The 22,248-nt window shown below is 39.1% G+C and overlaps 2 protein-coding genes and 1 long non-coding RNA gene across 6 annotated transcripts; 2 read left to right on the forward strand and 1 right to left on the reverse strand.

Annotated features, from left to right (window-relative positions):
- Positions 1-120: 120 nt before the first annotated feature.
- LOC122664686 (uncharacterized protein At3g49055) lies at positions 121-8,571 on the forward strand. The gene is made up of 5 exons (XM_043860629.1): positions 121-1,155; positions 3,059-3,135; positions 4,629-4,740; positions 4,851-4,967; positions 8,033-8,571. Exons 1-5 carry the CDS (start codon positions 184-186, stop codon positions 8,381-8,383), a joined length of 1,629 nt encoding a protein of 542 aa, XP_043716564.1. The 5' UTR covers positions 121-183; the 3' UTR covers positions 8,384-8,571.
- A 2,338-nt stretch (positions 8,572-10,909) lies between these two features.
- LOC122663708 lies at positions 10,910-20,640 on the forward strand. Of its 4 annotated transcripts, none has more exons than XM_043859337.1 (10): positions 10,910-10,926; positions 11,984-12,048; positions 15,831-15,999; positions 16,098-16,184; positions 16,317-16,444; positions 19,489-19,585; positions 19,691-19,768; positions 19,911-20,136; positions 20,231-20,454; positions 20,583-20,640. In XM_043859337.1, exons 3-10 carry the CDS (start codon positions 15,898-15,900, stop codon positions 20,604-20,606), a joined length of 966 nt encoding a protein of 321 aa, XP_043715272.1. In that variant the 5' UTR covers positions 10,910-10,926; positions 11,984-12,048; positions 15,831-15,897; the 3' UTR covers positions 20,607-20,640. The 4 variants fall into 4 exon arrangements, with proteins under 4 accessions (XP_043715272.1, XP_043715274.1, XP_043715275.1 ...); XM_043859339.1 differs by lacking the exon at positions 10,910-10,926 and adding an exon at positions 11,564-11,578; XM_043859340.1 differs by lacking the exon at positions 10,910-10,926 and having other exon boundaries at positions 15,839-15,999.
- Positions 16,560-19,423, reverse strand: LOC122663709. The gene is made up of 3 exons (XR_006333211.1): positions 19,347-19,423; positions 17,719-17,723; positions 16,560-16,690 (listed from the first exon to the last, which is right to left on the reverse strand). It is a non-coding gene; the product is annotated as an uncharacterized LOC122663709 (long non-coding RNA).
- Positions 20,641-22,248: the final 1,608 nt, after the last annotated feature.

Below are 22,248 nucleotides of genomic sequence, written 5' to 3' on the forward strand. Positions count from 1 at the left end.
TTTTGTTCTTATCTGAGTTTCTTGATTCTTCCCACCTGATCGTCTTTCGTTTCATCTTCTGTTGACTGGTAGTTACTCAGGTTTCTCTCTTCAAGCCTGTTAGCCGTTAGGTGCTTCTAGGGTTCGTTAAGTTGACGAGATGAAATTTTCTCAGGTTTCAGTTTTAAATGGAGCATCGATATCATGGAAAATGTTTCTGATGATCGAAGAGGCGAAGATTTCTCGAACGATGATGATGATGAAAATAATACTCAACATCTTCACCAGTTACAGAGCCGAAATGATTCTCTTCTCGCAGAGCTGGAAACGCTTTGGGTTTCTTACCAGGATCTTCAATCGAGATCCATGGCCAGGGAGGATAGTTTCATCCTCCTACAGCAGCAGAAAGACGAAGCTCTTAATCGGAATTTAGATCTCGTCAAATCTGTTGAAGATATCACTAATGAAAGAGATGCTCTGCGGGACGAGCTTCATGGACTGGAGGTTGCGGCAAAAGAACGTGAGGATGATTTGATGAGGCAGCGAGACGAGGAACTGAAGGAGAAATTGGATTTTCGTAGTGAAGCTGAAGCTTCTCTAGAGAAGATCTCAGGGTTACTGGAGGAGAGGACTAAGAGAATTAAGGTTTTCGTTTGCAGTTTGGATTTGCTTCGGTCGATGAAAGAGTGTTTGGGGAAGATCATAGACAGAGTTATTGAAGACAAGTCGAGTAGTTTAATAGAAGAAGATGAGCATACTAAAGACGAGTTTGATTTTGATGAAGAATCGAAGGAATTCTTATCAGAGATGACGGGTGTTCATAAACTCACGACAGCATTAGAATCACGGTTAACGGAGTACGAAGAGCTGAGAAGGAAGGAGAAAAGAGAATTGGAGAATAGTGTGGTAAGTTTGACGGAAGAGAACAGAGACATAAATAGCTTGCTGAGGATTGCTTTAGTAGAGAAGGAAGCAGTGGAAAGGGCTCTTAGTAAACTGAAGGGAACTGGTGAACACAAGAGAGTGGCAATTCTGCAGATTGCAGAGAAAGGGTTGCAGAAGGTTGGGTTCGGATTCATGATGGGCGCTTCAGCTGGTGACTCAACAGATAATTCAAGTTCTAATTCATGCAATAAATCAGAAAGTAGTGACTGCGACCAGGAGGTTGTTAGTCTGGTATTATTCTGCCTCTTCTCTTTTTTACTGTACAAATTCTGGATACGATGGTTTAGAACAGGGAGTTGATGACTATAACCCCTTACCTCAACAGGTTTAGAAGGCCGGTTACTTACACATGCTAGACTTTGATGAATATTTACAATTACTTAGCTGTGGAACTCTGGTGCTTTTGCTTTAGTGTTGTTTGCAGCTCTCTTCTCTATCAGTTTTGAACAAACATGACTATTCATGTTGGATATTAAAATGATTTTCATTGATTTCTCCAGTTTGTCATGATGTCATCCACTGGAATGGAGAGAATTAGACAATTTTTTATTAAGATATTTGTGTAACTTCCCAAACTTTACTCAAGTCCAGTACTGATTTTACTAACAGAAAGGCTCAGTTAATGGTTCAGGCAAAATTTTTTATGCACGGCCGTGTATGTACATGGTCGTGCCTTCAACTGTTGGGAGGGGAGAGAGAGGGGGATGTGTTATTAGTCTTCTACCCCTTCCCCACCCCCATCCAACGGTTGAAAGGCATGACCATGTACGTACACGGCCAGGCATAAAAACTGGGTGCTAATTTTAATTTACAATTATATAAGTGAACCTTGTTGAGGGGCCGTTGGTCAGTGTGATTGTAAAAGCTCAAAATGCAAGCATGAAGGCGTAAGTTCGAGTCTGAGGGTGGCCACTTTGTGTAAAAAATGCCGAATGTTTAAACCCACCCCAGTCCACCCTGCCCGAACTCTAGGAAAGCAGGACTTGCATGTATCCATTACATTCCCTTAATTAATGGTGTATAATCCATTATATGAGTTTCTTGTAAAACATGTTTTAAAAAAAACACTTTTAGGGATGGGGTGGGGGAAAAGGTAATTCCTGGCAAATTCTGGAGTGCAACAATAAACTACTTCAAATCCATACACCCCACATAACATTCTGGGGATGGAGTGGGGTGAAGGGTGATTCCTGCCAAATATCTGGAACATAGCAAGCACAAATCTTTTTAGCCGTCCCAAAAGCTAAAATGGTTATTTCTTGGATGGCTTGAGAGATGTATAGAATTCTCTACTGAGGAACTGAAGTTAGATAAATGATCCTTGCAAGTATTTTAAGGATTCTCCATGTAAGGAACTAAACTTGATTTACTAAGAAACTAAACCTGATTTACATGTAATGACATTAATGTAGCTCTTTGAAAGCTATTAACTATGTTTTTACTGCTTATAAGTTACATTAATTCATTGGGCTATGCATGAGGTTTCTGCATCGTCTGTTACCATCATGAATCTCCTAACACCAGAGGAGCCTTTTTTTGCCCCCCCTGTATTTCCAAAGAAAACTTGAGCTGTTTGTTTAAACAACCATGGTCCCATATTTATGTCTCCAGAATTTCTTTTCTTGTATACATATACTTTTTTTATATGTACTTTTGCTATTCACTTGAAAGTTGATGCTCCTATCCATCTCAAACATAAAAGAGTGGTATATGATGTAATGTAGGTAGAAATGCAAATAGACATGTTTGTTTCTTTTTCAAAACAATAAGTAAAAGAGGTGCCTAAATGACTCGTTCTTCTGCATTAGATTTGACAGAAATGAATGCTGTATACAATTATAGTAGATCTGTTTATGTGCTTGTAACTACATGGTAAGAACATTCTTTACATGCATCCTTGTACTAACCAGCTCGCAGCCACACTGCACTCCGTAGACAACTGTAAACATATATTTCCCCAACTTGGAATATGCATATACATGTATTTGTACTTCATACTTCTTTTTCTTTGATTTAGAGCTTTTCAGAGTTTAATATAAGAGGATTTGCTGTATGCTTTATGGATGTGTATGCTACAGAAAACTACATATGTTAGGCAGCCATTTGATCTGATGTTTTGGGGTACCCTGATCAGGCCTCAACTGTAGAGAAGATAATGAAGAATTTGCGTCTTGAAATCACTCAATTAAAGACATCTTTGGATGAATCTAGGTACTGTCTCTCCATATATCTGTCTTCAGTGTTGCGTTGTTTCTTACTATGATCTCTATTTCTAGCACTATAATTTTGACAAGTTGGGCAAAATAAGATAAGCTTGAAGTAATCACGACTCACGAACATGGCGGTTGGATTCCAAAGTGGATCCGTGTGTGCATTGGTAAATCTTTATCTGCACCCCACCATCCTTTCCTCAAGGATCTCTTCGATAGTTTCATCTTCTATATATTTTGTGTATCCATTTATACCTCTTTTTTTATGATATTAATGACAGTTAGTTTTCTGTGTGTGGAAATCTCTTAATAGCCTTCCACTAGGTTTTATCGTGATTAGCTAGGGGTGGCAAAAAAGGTCTAGTTAGTTTTTAAGTCAGACAAGAAGCTCATATCATGAGTAAGGTTTTAGTGTTGCTGTTTTCCCAGAAGCAAGAGGAGGAGAAGGAAAGCAAAATAGTTTTTTTTTCAAAATTCTTTGTTTTATTGCCATCCTGAGAAAAAGAAAAAAGAAACAGAGAGTTTCATCCTTACATTGTTTTCGCTTTCCCCACTTCGCTCACTCTCCCTTGATTTTTTATTTGCAAAATTTTTGCACTTAGTGGGTGTGATGCAAAACTCAGAAGACTTTTCTAAAAAAATTGAACTTTTTAATATTTTTCTCACTCTAGCTTCCTGAACCCCAAATTCTGAATTTCTTTCAATTTTCTCTTTCTAAAGCCTGTGGAAAAGTAACCTAACACAAGATTAACACAAGATTATTTGATCTGTGCACGCATTTCAGGCAGGTGCATACCTTATCCAGTTTATATTTGGGAAACCTGGACCCAACATCATTTATCTGAATTAAGAAATTTTTTTATGTGCAAACCTTGGTCATTCTTGTCTAGACCTGGATAAATCCTAGTTGCTTGATTGGTCCTACAACAGATTGCCATCCCCTTGCTTAACCACATTGTGTATTTATTTTAGAGTATTTTATATTATATTCATTTTTTTTTTACATTCTATAGTGGGTGGTAATATGGTTTGACTTTGGAATCATTGAAAGCTCAGGGAATAATTGGTCTGTTCTCTGACCTCCATCTAAGCTGTTCATGTTCAATTTCTTCTTTTTTTTCTTATGTCTGTTGGCAAATGTTTTGCCATATAAATGGGAAATTGTTCGTGGAGGTATTCCTCATTTCTTTCCATGGTTTGCAAATACTGGGACATGACACTCAGTGCCTCCCGCATCAAAACTTGGTGGATATTTTGAAGCTTCGTAGTTTCTAATATCCATTTCTTTCCATTGGGTTGAAATATGACTTCTTATTCACTAGATTACTGTATACAATATTAATGTAAGTTGTAAGACAATCTAGCAATACCTGCATCAGTCAAATATATTATGAGAAGTAATCATACTGGACCTTGTTACAATTCCTCTTAAATCAGTATGACATTTGGTACCAGCTGCTTAGTTATTGGTTTTAATTATCTATTATTTGCCAGGTCAGACACTGAGCGTCTACAAAGTCTTACAGAGAAACAAGCTCAGAAAATTGCAGAAAGTGCACTATACATAAAGGAGTTGGAAGAGAGAGAGAGTATGCTAGCTCAAAATGTAATTATGTGTTTATTATTAAGAGCTGAAGGGACTTTCCCATGGTTCTTCTCCTCACATGCTCTATTCCCTATTTTATCCTTAGCTTCATTGTGTTTTCTTCCTGTAAGGTTGAAGAGCTCATGATGGAAATAACAACAGCTGAAGAAGAAATTGCTAGATGGAGGGAAGCTTGTGAATTGGAAGTAGAAGCTGGAAAGAATGCGATTGAAGAACGTGACAGAGAGGTAAGAGTCCTATAGTCTGAATCAGATTCCTGATTAGGATTCACCAATTCCCTTTAGTATCAATTACTATCTCATTCAAAGATATCTTGTTTGCTAATGGTTTTAGTTTCATTGGTTGTTCTCTGTCATGTCCTGTAAATATTTATTATGATTAATGCAGATCAAATGAAGGATCTGCTGGTGGCAGGCAGGGATTAACAGATTGACAGCAAATAGAAGAACATATTCAGGAATCAGACATGTTACATTAAAGGAAATCAGAGAAGACAGATCTGAGATAAGACAAGAAGCGATAAAGGAAAATAGAACAATAGGTTGGCAGATTACAAGAACTAGAAAGAGTAATAGAGAAACAAGATCAGAAGTTGAATAAACTATTAACAGTATGAAGGAGAAGAGAACTGATGTGCAGCTATATAAATTGTCTGTTGAAATTATGTTTGTTTCAGTACCTGCAACGGGAAAAAAAAAAAGGGAAGAGAAAACAGAGTATCGAAGGGAGGAAGAAAGAAAAATAAGGACAGAAAATAGGAAAGAACTAAGTTGCCGCAAGGGAGAGAGAGAGAGAGTTCAGCCACACAAGGCAATTTCCAAACTAATCCATTCTTTTCAATCAATTGGGAGGAGGTTATAGCCTTTTAAATTATTTTAAAAAAAATAAAGGAACTAGATTTCTACCTAATTTGGACTTCCTAACAAGTAATAAGACTAAAGACTTTAAGAATAATAACGGACTCCCTAAACCTAAAATAATCTACTAATGGACCCCACCTAATCTTATCCATTATTTATTCCCGTGTAGCCTTTTAAATCCCAACTTTTGGGCTTATAAAAAAGGTTCATTACAATAATAATAATAAAAAACTCAAAAATAACAAGCACAAGGCCCATAGATACAAGCCATAGGCTAAAATAAAGTATTTTAATGCCCAGTTGGCCCAATTGGATACCATTAATTGCATCAATTCCCTCGATGTTTGAAAAAAGTCGTCCTCGTGTTTTATAGAAGGGGAATCAACACTACTTGATCAACATTCACGGTCGTCGGCTGTTATGTGCCTAATGGGGCCCACTCTAGTGTATGGGCGCTTTATTGGGCCAGCCTAGTATGGGATAGGTTAAAGAGCTTGATTTAACGTGTTCCATCAGCTTTGGAGCTTTTGGCGTATTGGTCAAGTACTTAACATTTGGTATCAGAGCCGAGCACCACGTCACGGGTTCGAGTCACGAAAAGGGTTACCTAGGACAGGGCTACCTGGAGTAGAGTGAAAGCCGTCAAGAAAGGGCTACCTGCCGCCAAGCAAAAACCCTGGAGCAGAGTGGAGCCGCTTGGAAAGGGCTACCTACTGCCAAAGTGAAAGTTGCGTAGAGTGAGAGCCGCTGAGGACGACGGCTGCGGAAGCGTGGTTGTCTGTTATGTGCCTAATGGGCCCCACTCTAGTGTATGGGCATTTGATTGGGCCAGCCTAGTATGGCATAGGTTAAAGGGCTTGATTTAACACGTTCCATCAACTCTGGAGTTTTTGGCATATCGGTGAAGTACCTAACATCGGCTTTGATGGTACGATGATTTGGCACACCTCACGACGAAAAATAGCAACTATCGGCTTCCTCACATCCAAGATTTGTAGAGGAAGAAGGAAATCAGTGGTCTCGACTCTCGATTTCTATGAAATGTGTTTCCTCAATTGGAATCATCTCTTGATGATCATCGAGTTCTTCTGCCGTTGGATTTTCTACCCCTTTTGATTCGATCTGAAATAAAAGATTTTGGCTCTGATACCAAATAATGCAGATCAAATGAAGGATTTGCTGGTGGCAGGCAGGGATTAGCAGACTGACAGCAATAGAAGAACATATTCAGGAATCAAACATGTAACATTAAAGGAAATCAAGGAAGACCGATCTGAGATTAAACAAGAAGCAACTAACGTTTTACCATTATGGCATATTCTCTTTCTAAGGAGGGTTGGTTGGGGAGTTTAGCATTGTCTGATGGAGTTTTGCCTTCATTTGGTGTGTGCCTTTGGATGTTGGATATGAACACTCCATGCTCCTTGGTTCCTAAAGTTTATTTTGTACTCATCCTTCCCAACCCCCTGATACCAAGTTGGGGAAAGCAGAAGAAATAATTTTTTGAAGGTTGACTGTGAAAACATACGGTAGTGAGAATTGAACTAACCATTTGATTAGATTTCAAATAATTATCATCACAAAGTATTGAACTTGAGCATCAAGACGGAGAACTGGCTGGAGCCAATGATGAATAGTGGGTTAGAAAAGGAAGCAGGGAGAGCGTGTGATTCTTCTCACCACTACATCACTTGCTATTTCTCTTCAAAATAGGATTTTGATTAAAATACTTGGTGTTACAAGCAATGGATTTGAATTGCTCAGACTATTATCATGATTCACGAACAGAACACACTTAATTGGTAACAAGGTGTGAATATTAACTCTCTGGTTCAGTCAGTAAGTTGAGTATTTCTTACTAAACTGAGATTCTATTTCAGTCTCAGATTATTACAATGTAATAGTTTGATTTTATCATGAGGGTTTTGAAAGTCTTTTCACTGAGTCATAGCCCATTATAAATTTGCTGGCCTTGAAAAGGAGAAGTAAATCATGTTTGTTTTGATTCTAGAGAAGCATATCATCTGGATAGTTCTACAGCTTCAGAACCTCCTACAATTGTTTTTTATTTGCCAAACTTCAGAGGTAGAGGCATTTAGGCATGAGAGGTCAGTCATCAGATTCAATAAAGTATTTAGGCAATGCAGTTTGAGTATATGATATGATGAAAGAGCCCAACGGATTGAATGGAAATTGTAAGTCTATTTTAGAGTCAAGGTAACTGGATCTTTCAACACCAATAAAGCCATACCAACCAGTCGTTGCGGCATACATCCCCTTGTGCATAGATTTGTAGTGCTTGTTTTATCTTTCTTTTGGACAGACAAAATGACATAGACCTTTGACTTCAACTTCGATTTGTTAATTCTTCTGCTATAACTTATATCAAGAGTTAAAAATCTCAGAAAACATCCATGTTTCTCATCTACCAGGTGGCACGTCTGACAGAAGAGTTAGAGAAGATGGAAGCTTCTCTGGATTTGTCAAACAGCAAATTGAAACTGAAAGCAGAACTCGCAGCCACAGCCATGGCTGCCCAAGCAGCAGCCGAGAGGTCTCTGCAGCTGGCTGACAGCAGAGCTGCAGGATTGCATGAGCGGATTGAGGAGCTGACTAGGCAATTGGATGAAGCTGACCGTAGAGGTGAACAAAATAGCCGCCACAGAGTGAGGCACATCTGTTGGCCATGGCATGCCTTCAGAGTGAATTCTGCCGGTATGAGGGGCCGGAATGTAAAACGGATGCTACCAGAGATGGAGGCCTTGATGCATTTCGGCGCTTGACTTTATTGTTCCATCTCTTGGTTCCATATTTTTTTCATGTGTTTGGTTATTTTCTTGGGTTATTCATGTACAGCTTTGTATCCTTTATTTTTCCTTTCTCTTTCACTTCATGGTTCAACTCAATAGAGCTATGACTGAAGAGAACTTGACTGTTTTGAATACCTTGTAAGGAATGGGTAGAATTACCATATTCTTTGTTACCCAAGTATAGCAGGGAAACGTGTCCGGGACATAAACAATTGTTCTTATTAGTAAAGGCTATTCATATTTGTTTGCTATTGTGGAGTAACTGCAATGATAAAATTCAGACCAGAGAACCATTCCCTTCCTATTATGGGTGTCCACCATTATTAGAGAAACCGAACAAAGTTTCCCGACGCTAAAATTTTGTTCGATAGCCAATAAGACAGCATATTGGGAAAGTTTTCCTTCATCCACAGTGAAGGGTTCACTTGCAAATCTAAGGTCATCAGTACTCCCCTTCCCTCCTGATATGCTGAAGGTCTGAAATGCCTTTTATTGTTCCCGGACACCCATCCAAGCACAATGATGGCCATCATTCTTCCTTCACTGTGGCTCAATGAAAACTCGGTGAGCAGCATATTTGCCAAAGTACTTGTGCCTCTTAAATACTTCAGCAGAGCTCAAATACCAGCCAGTGCATCTCTAAATGAACCTGTGTTCCCAACTTTTGATTTGTCATTTATCTCTGCATATATTGGAGGTTTCAACTTTCAATTCCTGAGAAGCAGTTAATGGTCTCCACTGCTACAAATTCAACTCTTCTTGGTGATTTATCTCGGTTTATCATTCAAATAAAACTTTTATTGCTGCTGCTTTCTTAGAATTCATAAGAAGGGATGGAAGCTGAACTCTGGAGAGCAATGATATTAAATGCACTCTGGTTGCCATTGTGGACAGTTCGTAAGACGTTTGTGACCATGCTCATACTGTACTTTGGAGCTGCCCTCTTGGGTGGCCAGGTAAAGGGCTTTAGTGCCTCTCCCCAGAGGGCTTGATCTTCATTCTAAGAGCTGTACTTTAAGTCCACTGTGGCTGTGGGAGTTAAAAATTCCTTATCATTAGTTGCTAGTAGACCATTTCACGAGTCACCGGACGAAGGGGACAGCTTTTCTTCACCCACAAATCTACTGTCATAATTATCTCCCCCCTCCCCTCCCCTCCCCATGTTGGAGGTCTGAAATGTCCTTTACTGTTGGCTACTTTCTTGTTTTCTTTTCAGGTTTTTCTCTAGAATTAGCAAGCTAAATTTAGCTGCCTGAGAACAATTCATAGAAATTGGCCCATTCAGCCCTTTGATAAGGGTGCCATGAAGTTCTTCAACAGCTCAACTGTCCTCTTTGCTTGTTTTAAGGTTCATTCCCTCCCCTTCCCTCTTTTAATTTTTTTATAAAAGGATTGCTTGCCTAAAGAATCTCCTCCAAATAGTATAACATGATTATTATGACCATCTAATGCTGACCAACCTTTTAATAGATAATGGCCATTTCCCAATAGCCCCTTGCTCTGTTGGCTGGCCACATCATTTTATTCGAAGAGATCTCGGGTTTGAGACTTGCTACAGTAAAAAAGGCATACATCATGTATTTACTATACTCTCTCCCGGCTGGGGATCTCCTCCTTCCTGCTTGTCCTCACCCCAACTTCCCCTGATCAGGATTGTCTCCAGGGAGCCTAGCGCCCAGGGTGTTGCCAGGGGGCATCCAGCAGCTGAGCTGTGCCGCACACATCTCGGCACATGCCTAGGGATGTGTGCGGCACAGCCCAACGGCTGGCAGCGCCCTGGGCGTGCTGGGCTCCCTGGAGACGAGTTAAATTCAACTTCCCCCTCCAATCCCCAGGATCTCTCCGGGCTCTCTGTAGTAGTGTAATCTCTAGTCCTGTAATAGACATGTACTTCCAATCTATTGTCCAAAATAAATAAATAATGGCCATTGGTCAGGGACATATCAAAACAAGGGGACGTGAAATGACCATTGCACCCCATGGAAAGGCGGAAATCCCACCTCTCTGTTGTTTGTTGATGGAATGGCTAGATGACCAGAATCTTTGACTTCACTATAAGGTCTCTTGATGACAAAACTCATTATCTAATTGTGAAATGAGTCATAATTCCACTCTGCAATTCTTTATTACCTCCTTGTACTTATAGCTTGAAGAGCTATTCATTTATGAGTATAGGCTTCTGAAACTTTTTAAGATAAATAAAGAAGGAGAGGGAGCATCATCCAATGCTGCAAAAAGAAAAAGAAGAGGAAGGAATGAGGAAAGGAAAATTGAAAGCCTTATTGGTCACTGACCAACCATAGCTTAGATTAGATAATAAAGCTACAGAGAACCCAAAAATATAAAAATTAAAAAAAAAGGGCTTGTTTACAATTACAAAACCCTCGATGGCAATGACTCTCTCGACCCAAACTCACAGCTTGACGGAGCACTTCGTCTTCCCCGATAATCGCCATCGACGGAGCACTTCGTCTTACTCCGCGAGTGGTGGCAAAGTTCCAGTCGGCTTACCTCTGGTATGTACACAACTCTCTATCTCGTCTTCCCTCTGAAATCCCCGGGCTCTCTCTCATGATTCCGACCAGAGCTATACGATGAGTCTGGGTTTCAAAGTCCTTTCCCTAGTTTTCTCAGTTAGTAGGAAACCAAGTCTTGCATCCCTTTTTTTGGTGTGATTCCATGGGGTTCTTCGTGATCCAACACTCTCGGAACACCCCTTTTCTTGCGATTCAATGGTGCAGCAATCCCCCTAGCAAGCCACTTGAATGAACATGATCGATGATGATAAAATGTAATGCAAATTTTGTATTTCTGAACCACGTTTTTACCTTTTGTTGCGATTGTTGTGTTATATAAGGCGGTAGTTCACAGTATTCTTCCTGCTAAGGGAGGCGATGGAATATGTAATCTCTGCAATTCTCCTACTTCTGTTTTAACTTGTTTTGAAGATTTGCAAATTGCATGTATGTATGGTACTCTGGTTTGTTCGTATTTGTGACCTTTCCAATGTCTTACGAAGTCTGGTTTTGGTCGCTGGTCCCCCCCCCCCTCCCCCACTTCTATCCTCCTTGGTAGTGTGGGGGTGTTAGAACCCCTTGTGACTCATGGCACTACTAAAACAGGGCAGATAACTTGCATTTGGAATCTGTATGTCAAGAACTTCAACAGGTATAATTGTTATTGTGAAGAATCCCTGCATTTTTTTTTTGGGTTAATCCTGTCTAACTGCCCAATGGGACTTTAACTACAGCTCAGGAGATTTTTAACCACAGCTACAAGATTTGGGGGGGGGGGTTGCCTTTAACTGTTGCATTTCACTCGGTCATTTTTTTGTTTCTAGATTGAGTAGACATTTCAGTTAATGAAATATATGATTTTACAACCAAGACTGTAACAAACATACCTCCCTTAGAATAGATCATACCTCCCTTAGAATAGATCTTCGTTCTCAGATCACACAGTGCTGTTTCCATTGTTTTCTCTGTAACTCTCCCTCTCTCCATATAACGGGCATCTGCATTTTTTTTAATTATTCATCAGCCACTGACCAGTTTCCCTCTCCCTCATTTGCAGGTTAATTACGAAGAGATAGGGTAATTGCTTGACAATCCAAGAAGTTGCCAACGGCCCAACACTAGGTAATTTTAACCAACTTCTATATTGTTCAATTTTTAGATACTTGAAAACTATTGGCAAGGAATAGGGGAGGGGGAGAAAGTGGTAGCCTAAGAGAGAAGAATCAGGGACACACCAACTTGGATTCACTCCAAAGTTTGCAGGGAATCATTCATGTTGCAGAGAATGGGAGAAAATCTCAGAAGTTCCAACATCTTTCATTGTCTTCTATCCCAATAGACAGTCTTTTAAATCCCCAAAATAAATAAAGAGAAAAATTCCCTAGTAACTCCTGTTCCAGCAATAACAACTACAACAATAACTTCATAATAACTACCCCACTTAGCATTACAACAATAGTACATAACAGTTTTGACACTAAATAAAATAAAACAAACTACACATAAGTCAACGGAGATATGTGTCTACACAAGTTAATAAGGGATATCTAGCCACAATGAAGTGATGTGTGGCTATGTAAGTCTACGTCTCCTTTGATATATCCTAAATCCACAAGCGATGTCCTCATCAAAACCGTACCAGAGAAAATTTGGTTATTTTCAGCCAAGTTTCCTAAGGTTCCTTGGAATGATCCCAAACGTCGCTCGAGGGTATTAAAGACCTCCAATGCCATGCAAATGAGACTGATACACATCTTATGGCACCTTATTCATCATTGTTGTGCATCCCTTCGGTGACAAAACACGTGTCTACAATGACCTTGATTATGAATTTTGTCACATGGCCAATCGAGAGCATTTAGTGGATATTCAATGATCTGAATTGCCACATCGCTTTTTGATGTGTTAATTATGCTGTCTATAGATTTATAGGGAGTGTGAATCAAAGAAGAAAAATTGAATTAATTGATGATTTAAGACATGAAGTGTCTACTCTCTAGTGCAAAAAAGACATGGAAGAAAGAAGAAATGGAGTTCAAAAACATAATACAGAAACAGGTGAATAAAAAGAGGAAATTTGGGGAATGAATGGTGAGAAAAGAAAGGGAGTGGGTAGAGAGGGCAGTTGGTGATTTACCCATTAAAATATGCTAATGTTTGTAGTCAATCGCTGCAGATATAGATTAACTTATTAAGATGTAAAGCACTTCTGTTTCCTTTTGGGGCAATTACTATCACTCCCCTCTACTTAGCCTATATTTACTAGAACTCCCCAACCTTAAACTTCTTTTCTGATACTCCCCTGCTTTTAAACTTTTACTTCTCCTTCTCCCCTTATGTTTTTAAATACCCAGATTGCCCTTCCTTTTCACCTAGTAACGTGCTAATCTATTTATCCATTCTTAGTGAGTGGCTCACAAGTTGCTTCACCCAATTCAAGAAAGAAGCAACCGGTTAACAAATTTGCTTTTATCGAACCGGGACGAGACTTTTTTTTTTTTTTTATCATTTCTTTATTATTTTTTAGGGATAAAGAAAGCCACCCGGTTGAGGGGGTGCACCGGTATTTCGTTCACGGCTGTGTTTGGGCGCAGGTACACGCCGCGCTGCGCGACCAAGTGGCATTCGTTTTCCCTATCTTTTAATCCCGAAAACCTCTTGTTGCTAACTTATTGAATGTACTACCGATCCCATCTCAATACGGCTGAGACCGATATTGATCCCATCCCAAAACCAATCCTGCCATCGATAACTAAATCCATGATGATGGATGAGACAAAAGGAAAAAAAAAAAAGAAGAAAAATTGACATATGTCCTTAAGTAAGTGCTAATGCATTTAAATATAATTCAACCAAAAAAATAATAATTTAATCACATTAAAATACATAAGGGGAAGAACTACTTAGGTAGTGGGAGGAGTGTTGAAAAGCCAACGCTTTTCTTTCTTGGTTCGGTAAAACCAAACTTGTTAAAAATTTGTTAACCAGTTGGTTCTTTCTTGGTTCGGTAAAAGCAACTTGTGAGCCACTCACTAGAATGAATAAATAGATTAGCAGGTTACCAGGTGAAAAGGAAGGCCAATCTAGATATTGAAAAACATGAGGGGAGAAGGAGATGTAAAAGTTTAAAAGCAGGGGAGTATCAGAAAAGAAGTTTAAGATAGGGGAGTTTTAGTAAATATAGGCTAAGTGTGGGGGAGTGATAGTGATTGCCCCTTTCCTTTTCATTACCTGTCAAATTAAAGACAGTCTTAAAAGATACCCCTACTCTCTCTCTCTCTCTCTATATATATATATATATATATATTCAACAACAAAAACAACTTAACCTTATCCCAACTTAATGGTGTCGGCTGCATGGATCCTAGAAGAGACAACATATTAACAAAAGAGAAGTAAAGAAGAGGTGCATACAACATCGACCCAAACTCTAGGGCATCGACCCTACTTAGCTACGTACCACTTCATAACTACCTAACATACTGGTCTAGGTTCAAACATCAGCATCATAACTATAGTCCAACTAAATGGGGTCGACCAAATGAATCTTAGCTCTCCAATCAGCTCTATTTGAGGTCATATCAGGTACAAGGCCTAAGCTAAGCATGTCTTTCTTCACCACTTCTCCTATGGTTATCTTAGGCCTACCCCTGGCTCTTTTGGTTCCTTCAATCTGGATCAGATTACTCTTTCGGACTGGGGCATTTGAAGGCCTCCGGTAAACATGGCCATACCATCTCAAACGACTCTCTCTGAGTTTATCGTGTAACGGAGCTACTCCCAACTCTGATCTAGTATGGTTAATCCTTACTTTATCCTTCCCAGTTTTTCCACACATCCATCTTAACATCCTCATCTCTGGGCAACGTCCCCATCTATGTTGCCCTCCTTGTTTATGATTGATTCCAGATATCTATAATGATCACTTTGCGGGATCTCTCTCTCATCAATGTTCACCATCTCATTATCCGTCCTAGAGCTGCAAAAGTTACATACCATATATCGGTCTTAGTTCTACTTATCTTCAGACCTTTTGATTCCAAGGTTGTTCTCCATAGTTCCAATTTGGCGTTAATCCCAGCATTTGTCTCATCTACCAAAACAATATTATCTGCTAAGATCATGCACCATGGTACCTCATCTTGCACCTCTCTCTCAATTCAGTGTGACCTACTAAGGTTGGTCTCTCTTTCTCTGGTGTACAAAGGGACAAGGATAAAGATTTCGGCGCCAACCTAGGTTTCGACCAGCCAGAAATCGAAATTTGGTCAAAACCAGGTTGAAACCTGGTATTTTTGGGTAAAACTCGACATGTGATGGGCTGGTCAAAACTACTGGATTGGTTGAAATTGTTCGAAACTTGGTATTTTTTGGTCAAAACTGGTCGAAACTGTCAAAATTCCGAAATGTTGTCGAAACTGGTCGAATCCAGTCGGAACTTTGTATTGTTTAAACTCCCCTAAGGTTTCGTCTTGGTTAGCTGCGAAACCGAGCTGTCTCGGTCGAAACCGCATAGTTCCATGCAAAGGGAGGGATCTTGTCTGAAAAGGTGTTAACCCATTGAAATAAATCTGTCCTTGGGTCCCAGTTTGGCTAATAGAAACCCACTTCTCCCCAACAGAAATAAAGATTCAAGGGATAGAGAGGGATGTGGAAGTAAATGGTAGTCATGGTGTTGGTATTGTGGTTTTCTTTGTTGCTTTGTAGCATTAGTTGCAGCATCAGAAGCCCCAGCAGCTCCTTTCCAAATCTCTCTTGTTTTTCTTCCTTAATTTCAGTGTATGTTTGAGAAAATGCAGTACTTGTAGAACAAATTACAGATTTCAGAACTCAAAACCCCCTCTCTGTAAGGTTGTCTGTGATTCTTTTTAAACAAGTGTATACTAATTGTGCGAAATTTGCAGGAAAACAGGTGGAGGATTTGGAACTCCAGCATAGGTAAGGTGGAGGGTTTAGTAGCCAGATCAGGGGATGATTCTGAGTCATGGCATTGTGGGTCCAGTCTTAGAGGAGTTCACCTTTGCTGCAAACTCAGTTCCTTTTAGTAGCTGTCATGCCTCCACTATTGTTGAGGTAATGGAGACAATACTTTTCTTCATCTTTCCCCAAATATTATTATTTTTTAATGTTTTAGTCCAAAGAGATGTTGATGATGTTTCTGTCCTGTATAGGTTGCGAAAAATCATTTTTTGGTTGCCTACTTTGGTGGTTCTCGAGAGAGAGCACCTGATGTGAAAATTTGGCTGCAGACTTACAAGGTAAGAGACGTAGAGTAATGTCCACATTTAGATATTCTGTTTTTTTTAGGGGGTGGTCTTTCTTTATTCTTTTAATTGTTCTTTCAGTTTGATTGTTGTTCGAACTGATACAAGGGGAAAGTTCTTGTCTAGGATGGCTCATGGCTTCCTCCTATTGTTGTTGATGAACAACCAAATGTGCCACTGTGGAATCCAGTACTATTCAAACTTCCATCAAATGAATTGCTACTTTTTTATAAGATTGGTCCGGAGGTCGAGAAGTAAGTTTTTCAACCATTAACTGTGTTCTATGACTACTTTTTTCTTATTGGTATTATGTATTATCTTATCAAAATCCCTAACTATTTATTGATTTTTGTATAATGTTCATACAAGGAATATTTTTTTGTAAATTTTCACTTTTTACTACCCATAAAACTGATACTGTTGGTCTTGGAATTGCTATGCTGTAAAACAAGATAGAGGTTTTGTGCTATATTGAATTTGTGCGGAGTTAAGTATTTCTTCTAGGATGAAAAGTTGAAAAATGTAGACATTTATCTTGGTTACTTCTATGATATTTGAATAACTGTGATTCTTTTTCCATGTCAAAGTGTCTGGATTTTAAATAAATCATGGAAGAGTGGATTACACAGCCATGAATCCCTGTGTATTATATTGCCACAATCCCAAAATACACAATCACTATGGATTGGAATTTCTCCAGTCAGATGATGGTCATCTTTTCTATCTTTTTTATACTTTTAACATTCCTATAGAATAATAATTTAGTATTTTTACTTAATGAATAACAGAATACTTATATACAACGAAAAGTTAAACTACCCTCATAGTGGTTTATCATCTTCATGTACAGCAATTATTTAAGGCTCCCACACAATATGTCTAGGCACAGTATACATTTTGCTCCATGTATAATCCCCTTAGCTACTCATCTGCCAGGGCGTTTCATGATTTTGGGTACACTGCGAGGAGATGTTTATCAAGGTTGCTGCATGCTTCTGACTCTTGATGAATCAATCTCCACAACTCATCGTCAGTTGTGGACATTCGCTGCTAAGTGCTAATAATTACCATTGAGTCTTTCAATTATTACTGAATTCAAACCCAACAGGGAGTTAAACTGCAAACCAAATTCTAATGCCCTCAACGCTGCATCATTTTATCTGCTTTTTGAACCAACACAATACTGCAAAAGATTTTTCCTTGGTTTGTCTTGGATTGCTCCCCAAATCTGTGCTGGTAGAATATGACTTAGTCATTTTATCACACAACATTGAAGTTTTCAAGAAGTTTCCCCCACCCCTGCCCCCTCTTTCTTTTTTAATTTTTCTCTGTTTGTTAAGGAGGATGACTAGCCTACTCTAGTTTGATTAATTATGAAAACAGTGCTACAACCTAATGAGGGGGTGGAGGGTGGAGCGGAAGGATGTAGAAGCCTTATTCTTGGAATATCTACTATATACCAGACTTGATATCCTGCAACATCAGCAACCTGGAAGTATACTTTAGTGTGCCTGTATGTTGAGTAGACCCAACCTGCATTGCCACAGTAAAAAAAAAATTATTCATCTTGATTGGCCATGGAGCCAGCATGTTGATTACCTTACCTGTATGTATGTGATAATGTGATTTTCAGAAAGATATCAATCTCAAGTTAATTGGTACACTAATCCCAGTTTTACCAGATTCCTAGGTCCTCTTCGTACCGAATTTCATTTCTTTAATAATCAACCCGTATAGAACCCTTATAAACAAATGTGTCTCAAGTCAGTTTTACTCGCAATCTGACTTCCTTTTCTTTGAATACCTTGAAATTTAAGCAATGATTTGAGAATAAGTAGGTTCAATGCTAATTCACTTGTGGTGTACTCAAGCAAGCTCTGACTTGCAATTACTAAAATTTGAAGTTTTTGCTCATTTGACATCAGTACAAGATTGCTGCTACATTTTCCAGTAGTGCAATTATGCCTCTGATTTGTATCTTTATCCTTTCCCAGAGACTTAATTAAGATTCTATTGAGGGACTCAATATAATATGGAAATTTAAATGCTAAAGAATGAGTTCTTAATAAACAGATTAGGAAAACAAAATTCCACTTCATGCCCCTGTTTTTGAGAAGTGTGAAATTATCATTTTAGGCTCCCAATTCCATGCCCTTCTGGTTTGCACCTGACTTATTTGCTCAATATTTGGCTACTATGCAAGTCATAAAAGTTGTATATATTCTTAGGTTGAGGGATAGGTACACCGCCTGTGTGCAGTAAGCTAGCGAGCGGCACCGATGGGCACTTGGGATGGGGCATTATACAGGAAGGGTAGGGTTGTCATTTCAGGGGGAAGAGAGAGACAGACACAATGGGTGCTAGCTTACGTTACATCGGCAGTGAGCCCAACCTTTTCCCATATTTTTAAATCTGGTTGGTTGTCTTCATGACAATAATGTTCTCCATCCCACCTGGACTGCTCCAGATCATAGCATAGCATAACCTAAATTGCTTTGGGAAACCAAGTAATTAAAGTTGTCAAACCCCTGCCCCAACTGACTAACCTGACTTGGTGATGTATATCAAGAGAGGTTCCAGCACAAGTATTCACTCCAGAACAAGCCCAAATCCTACTCTAATGGGTTTATATGGGTTATGGGCTGTGAATTTTATGTTTTCTATTGTAATGGGCTTATTTTGAAAGCCCATATATGAGGAATAAGTGGCCCATACGAATTTAACCAGTTAATTGTATCTACTATCTAGTCCTCTAAAGTTGTGAAGTCTTGGAGATTGTAATAGTTTAGTTTCATTCTTAGTAGTGAAATTGTGAACTATTCCTAGTGTCTAACTTATCTAAAACTCCATAATAAAATTACAAAGAATCCCAAAATATAATAAAATCTTAAAATATCCTACTAGACCCAAAACCCAATTTATTCTTCTCTCCTAGAACAAAATATGAACGAAAGATGGCTTAACTGGTTGGGCTTTCGGTCCTCGAACAGAATACAACTTAATTAACCGACTGACTGACAGATTAATATAGTGTGACATCCCTGAGACCAGTCAGTTAGTTGGTCAGTCTTGATCTCGGCCCAATAAGTAGGGGACCGAATCAAGACCAACTGAACCCGATTGATTTACACCCTTACAATTAGTCCATCTTGTAACCCATGGCAGCCAACCACATGTTTGGATACTCTGCTGATGTTTGTTGTGATAATGAAAGCTGAAGCTCATAAAGAACTCATTTGTATATATACTAATCTGCATTTTCATTTGTCATCCATACTGGTATCAAATCAATTTTCAGATGGAGTGGATGCATGAAGCGGTCACTAGATGGAGGTATCACTTGGATGGAAAGGGAACAACTTCCACCTGGAATAATAGGACCAAGCAAGAATAAGGTAGAACATGATGTCATTCTCTATTCCATTATCTGTGATAAATAATGGAACTTAAATCTGGATATAAGGTGTTCATTCAATCCATTTTTAATCTTTCTTTCTCAGCCTATATTGCTGGAGGATGGTCGCTTGCTCTGTGGATCTTCTGTGGAAAGTTGGAACTCTTGGGGTGCATGGATGGAGGTACTCAACTAAACAAAATACTTACACGAACTCACTTCCCCAATGCAAGGAATGATATTTCCGTAATGATAATGGGATGGAAAATAAGAAACAATGTGTATGGACATATGTGCTTACATGTCATGCAACTGACACTGCGTAGGTCACAGCAGATGCAGGGCGATCATGGATGAAGTTTGGACCAATATCTATAAAGAATGAATCTCTCAGTGTGATCCAACCAGTTCCCTACATGACTGTAAATGGGACATTACGTGTTCTAATGCGATCATTTGAAGGAATAGGTAGAGTTTGTATGTCAGAATCCTATGATGGTGGTATGACCTGGAGTTATGCAAAGCCTACAGGACTCCCGAACCCAGATTCAGGTTGATAAAACTGGTTGTTGCTTTCTGCATCAAATAAGCTTATGCTATTATCTTTTACCTGAGCTTGTTTACTGGCTTGTGCTTCGATATCTAGGATTTGATGGGGTTAAATTGAATGATGGCCGTCTATTACTTACCTACAACACAATTTCAAGAGGTGTTCTCAAAGTAGCCATCTCGTCAGACGATGGCGACTCCTGGAATGAGGTGGTAACATTAGAGGATAATTTGGAAATGGAATTCTCTTATCCTGCTGTAATCCAAGCCAGTGATGGATCTGTTCATATCACCTACACATATAACAGGACACAGATAAAGGTAGCCTTTTGGTTTAAATTGTTAAGCTTTATTGTTATTAACCTTTTTAACTTATCAATCATTTCTTCTGCGTTATTATTACCTGTTCTCTTCCAGTAAGGACGAATCACTTTCGCTCCTTTTTGCAGCATGTTGTTCTCAACCCCAACTAATTTGTAACATCCCAGCCGCTGGAGCTTTAAGAGGTAAAAAAGAGGGGGGGGGGACTGTATCATGGAGATTATAGCTAATCATTTACTAATTTCATACAATTCTTTTTCTTTTTAAGTAGTATATAAATTTATAGCTATAATTAGTACCATTTTTTATTTTGGATAGGAAGGCCCCAAGGAGAGTTGAACTCATGACCGCTTAATTGTGAAGTGTTGGTCCTTGCCAACTGAGCTACTCCCTTGGTTACCCATTTCCCCCCCTCCCCTTTTTTTCCATGGTTATAATTTTAGGAGTCATTGCATCTTCTAAATCCTGAGTTAGTACTCTTTTTTCCCTTTGTTTTGGTCTCAATGTTTAGTCACAGTGACTGTATCGAAGCTGAAGGTAGAATTGAATCAGATTCTGTAGAATGGAATCAGATCCTAGTTCTCGAGCGACTGCCTTCAAACTTCACCAGCGAGGCACACTGGGATCTACTGGGAGTCAACTCCATTGGTATGACTAAATTGTAATTGTAAGTTATTGTTCCCCTAACATTGTTTTGGTATTATGTTTCTATTTCACTGATCTGCCCTCAAATGAACAAATTAAGGATACCAATGAAGGATGCTTTCTTAAATGACCCATGTGGGGAAACTTTCCACAGAAAAAATGCTTATATAACACAGATCAGATCGTCCCTCACTCCACTGGCTGCACACTCCCCATCCACTTCTAGAGAGTGTTGACCTGTGCTTTACATGAGCTACTTACTAGGGAAATACATGCTACATTGTGAGCTTATACAATCAATTTGTCAACTAAGAAACAGAATAATATTCTTCTAGCAACTGATCATAAATGTCCCATGGTCACGCTTGCAAGCTATCCATCCTGCTCCAGAAAATGAACTGAACCCTTGGCATCAGACATGACCCAAATTTTCTTGAGCCTCCTTCGCATTTCATCATGTAGGTAATCCCAAATTGCTAGGGTTTAAATAACTCGGCTGTTTTGGGATTTTGTACCTGTGAACTCCTGATGCAGTAAGAAATACATTGATATCCTTCAGCCCTGCCTTGTTATCAACTTTGCCTATTTGTTCCGTCGTAAAATATTTTGTGCGAGTTAAAAGGAGAAAAATATTTTACTGAAATGCAGTTTCAGGCTTTTTTTTCAAAATAGTTGTGGTATCTTGCAGTTGGAGAACCCCCACCCTGTCATGTATATGGGTTCTTACCTTCACTTAATCATATGCCCAAATGTGCTTTACCATGTTCAACCCAAAAATAGAAAAAAGAATTTCAATTTGGAATATGTAGATAGTCCATTTAGTTGTCAACCCAAGTCAGCCATTACCCAAAAAAAAAAAAAAACCAACCCAAATTAGGCAAGTGCACTGGTTCGGGATAGCATTCAAAAAGAAAATTTTCGATATCGTCGACTGGTCGGCAGACCATTTGTCGAGGCCGGGGGAAAAGTTCATTGCAGGAGGTCGGAAGATGCTTATTTGGTTTCATATTCTAGATTATTGTTAAAAGTTGAACTCTTGAGTTCGATTTCCAACTTGTGTATTGGTCTTATTACGCCATTGCCAACCAAGAGACTTACCTTCACCCATTCTAAGACCTTACAAGGACATGATGGAAGCAACTAATGGAA

Source organism: Telopea speciosissima, chromosome 6, assembly GCF_018873765.1.
Source record: "Telopea speciosissima isolate NSW1024214 ecotype Mountain lineage chromosome 6, Tspe_v1, whole genome shotgun sequence".
NCBI lineage: Eukaryota > Viridiplantae > Streptophyta > Magnoliopsida > Proteales > Proteaceae > Telopea > Telopea speciosissima.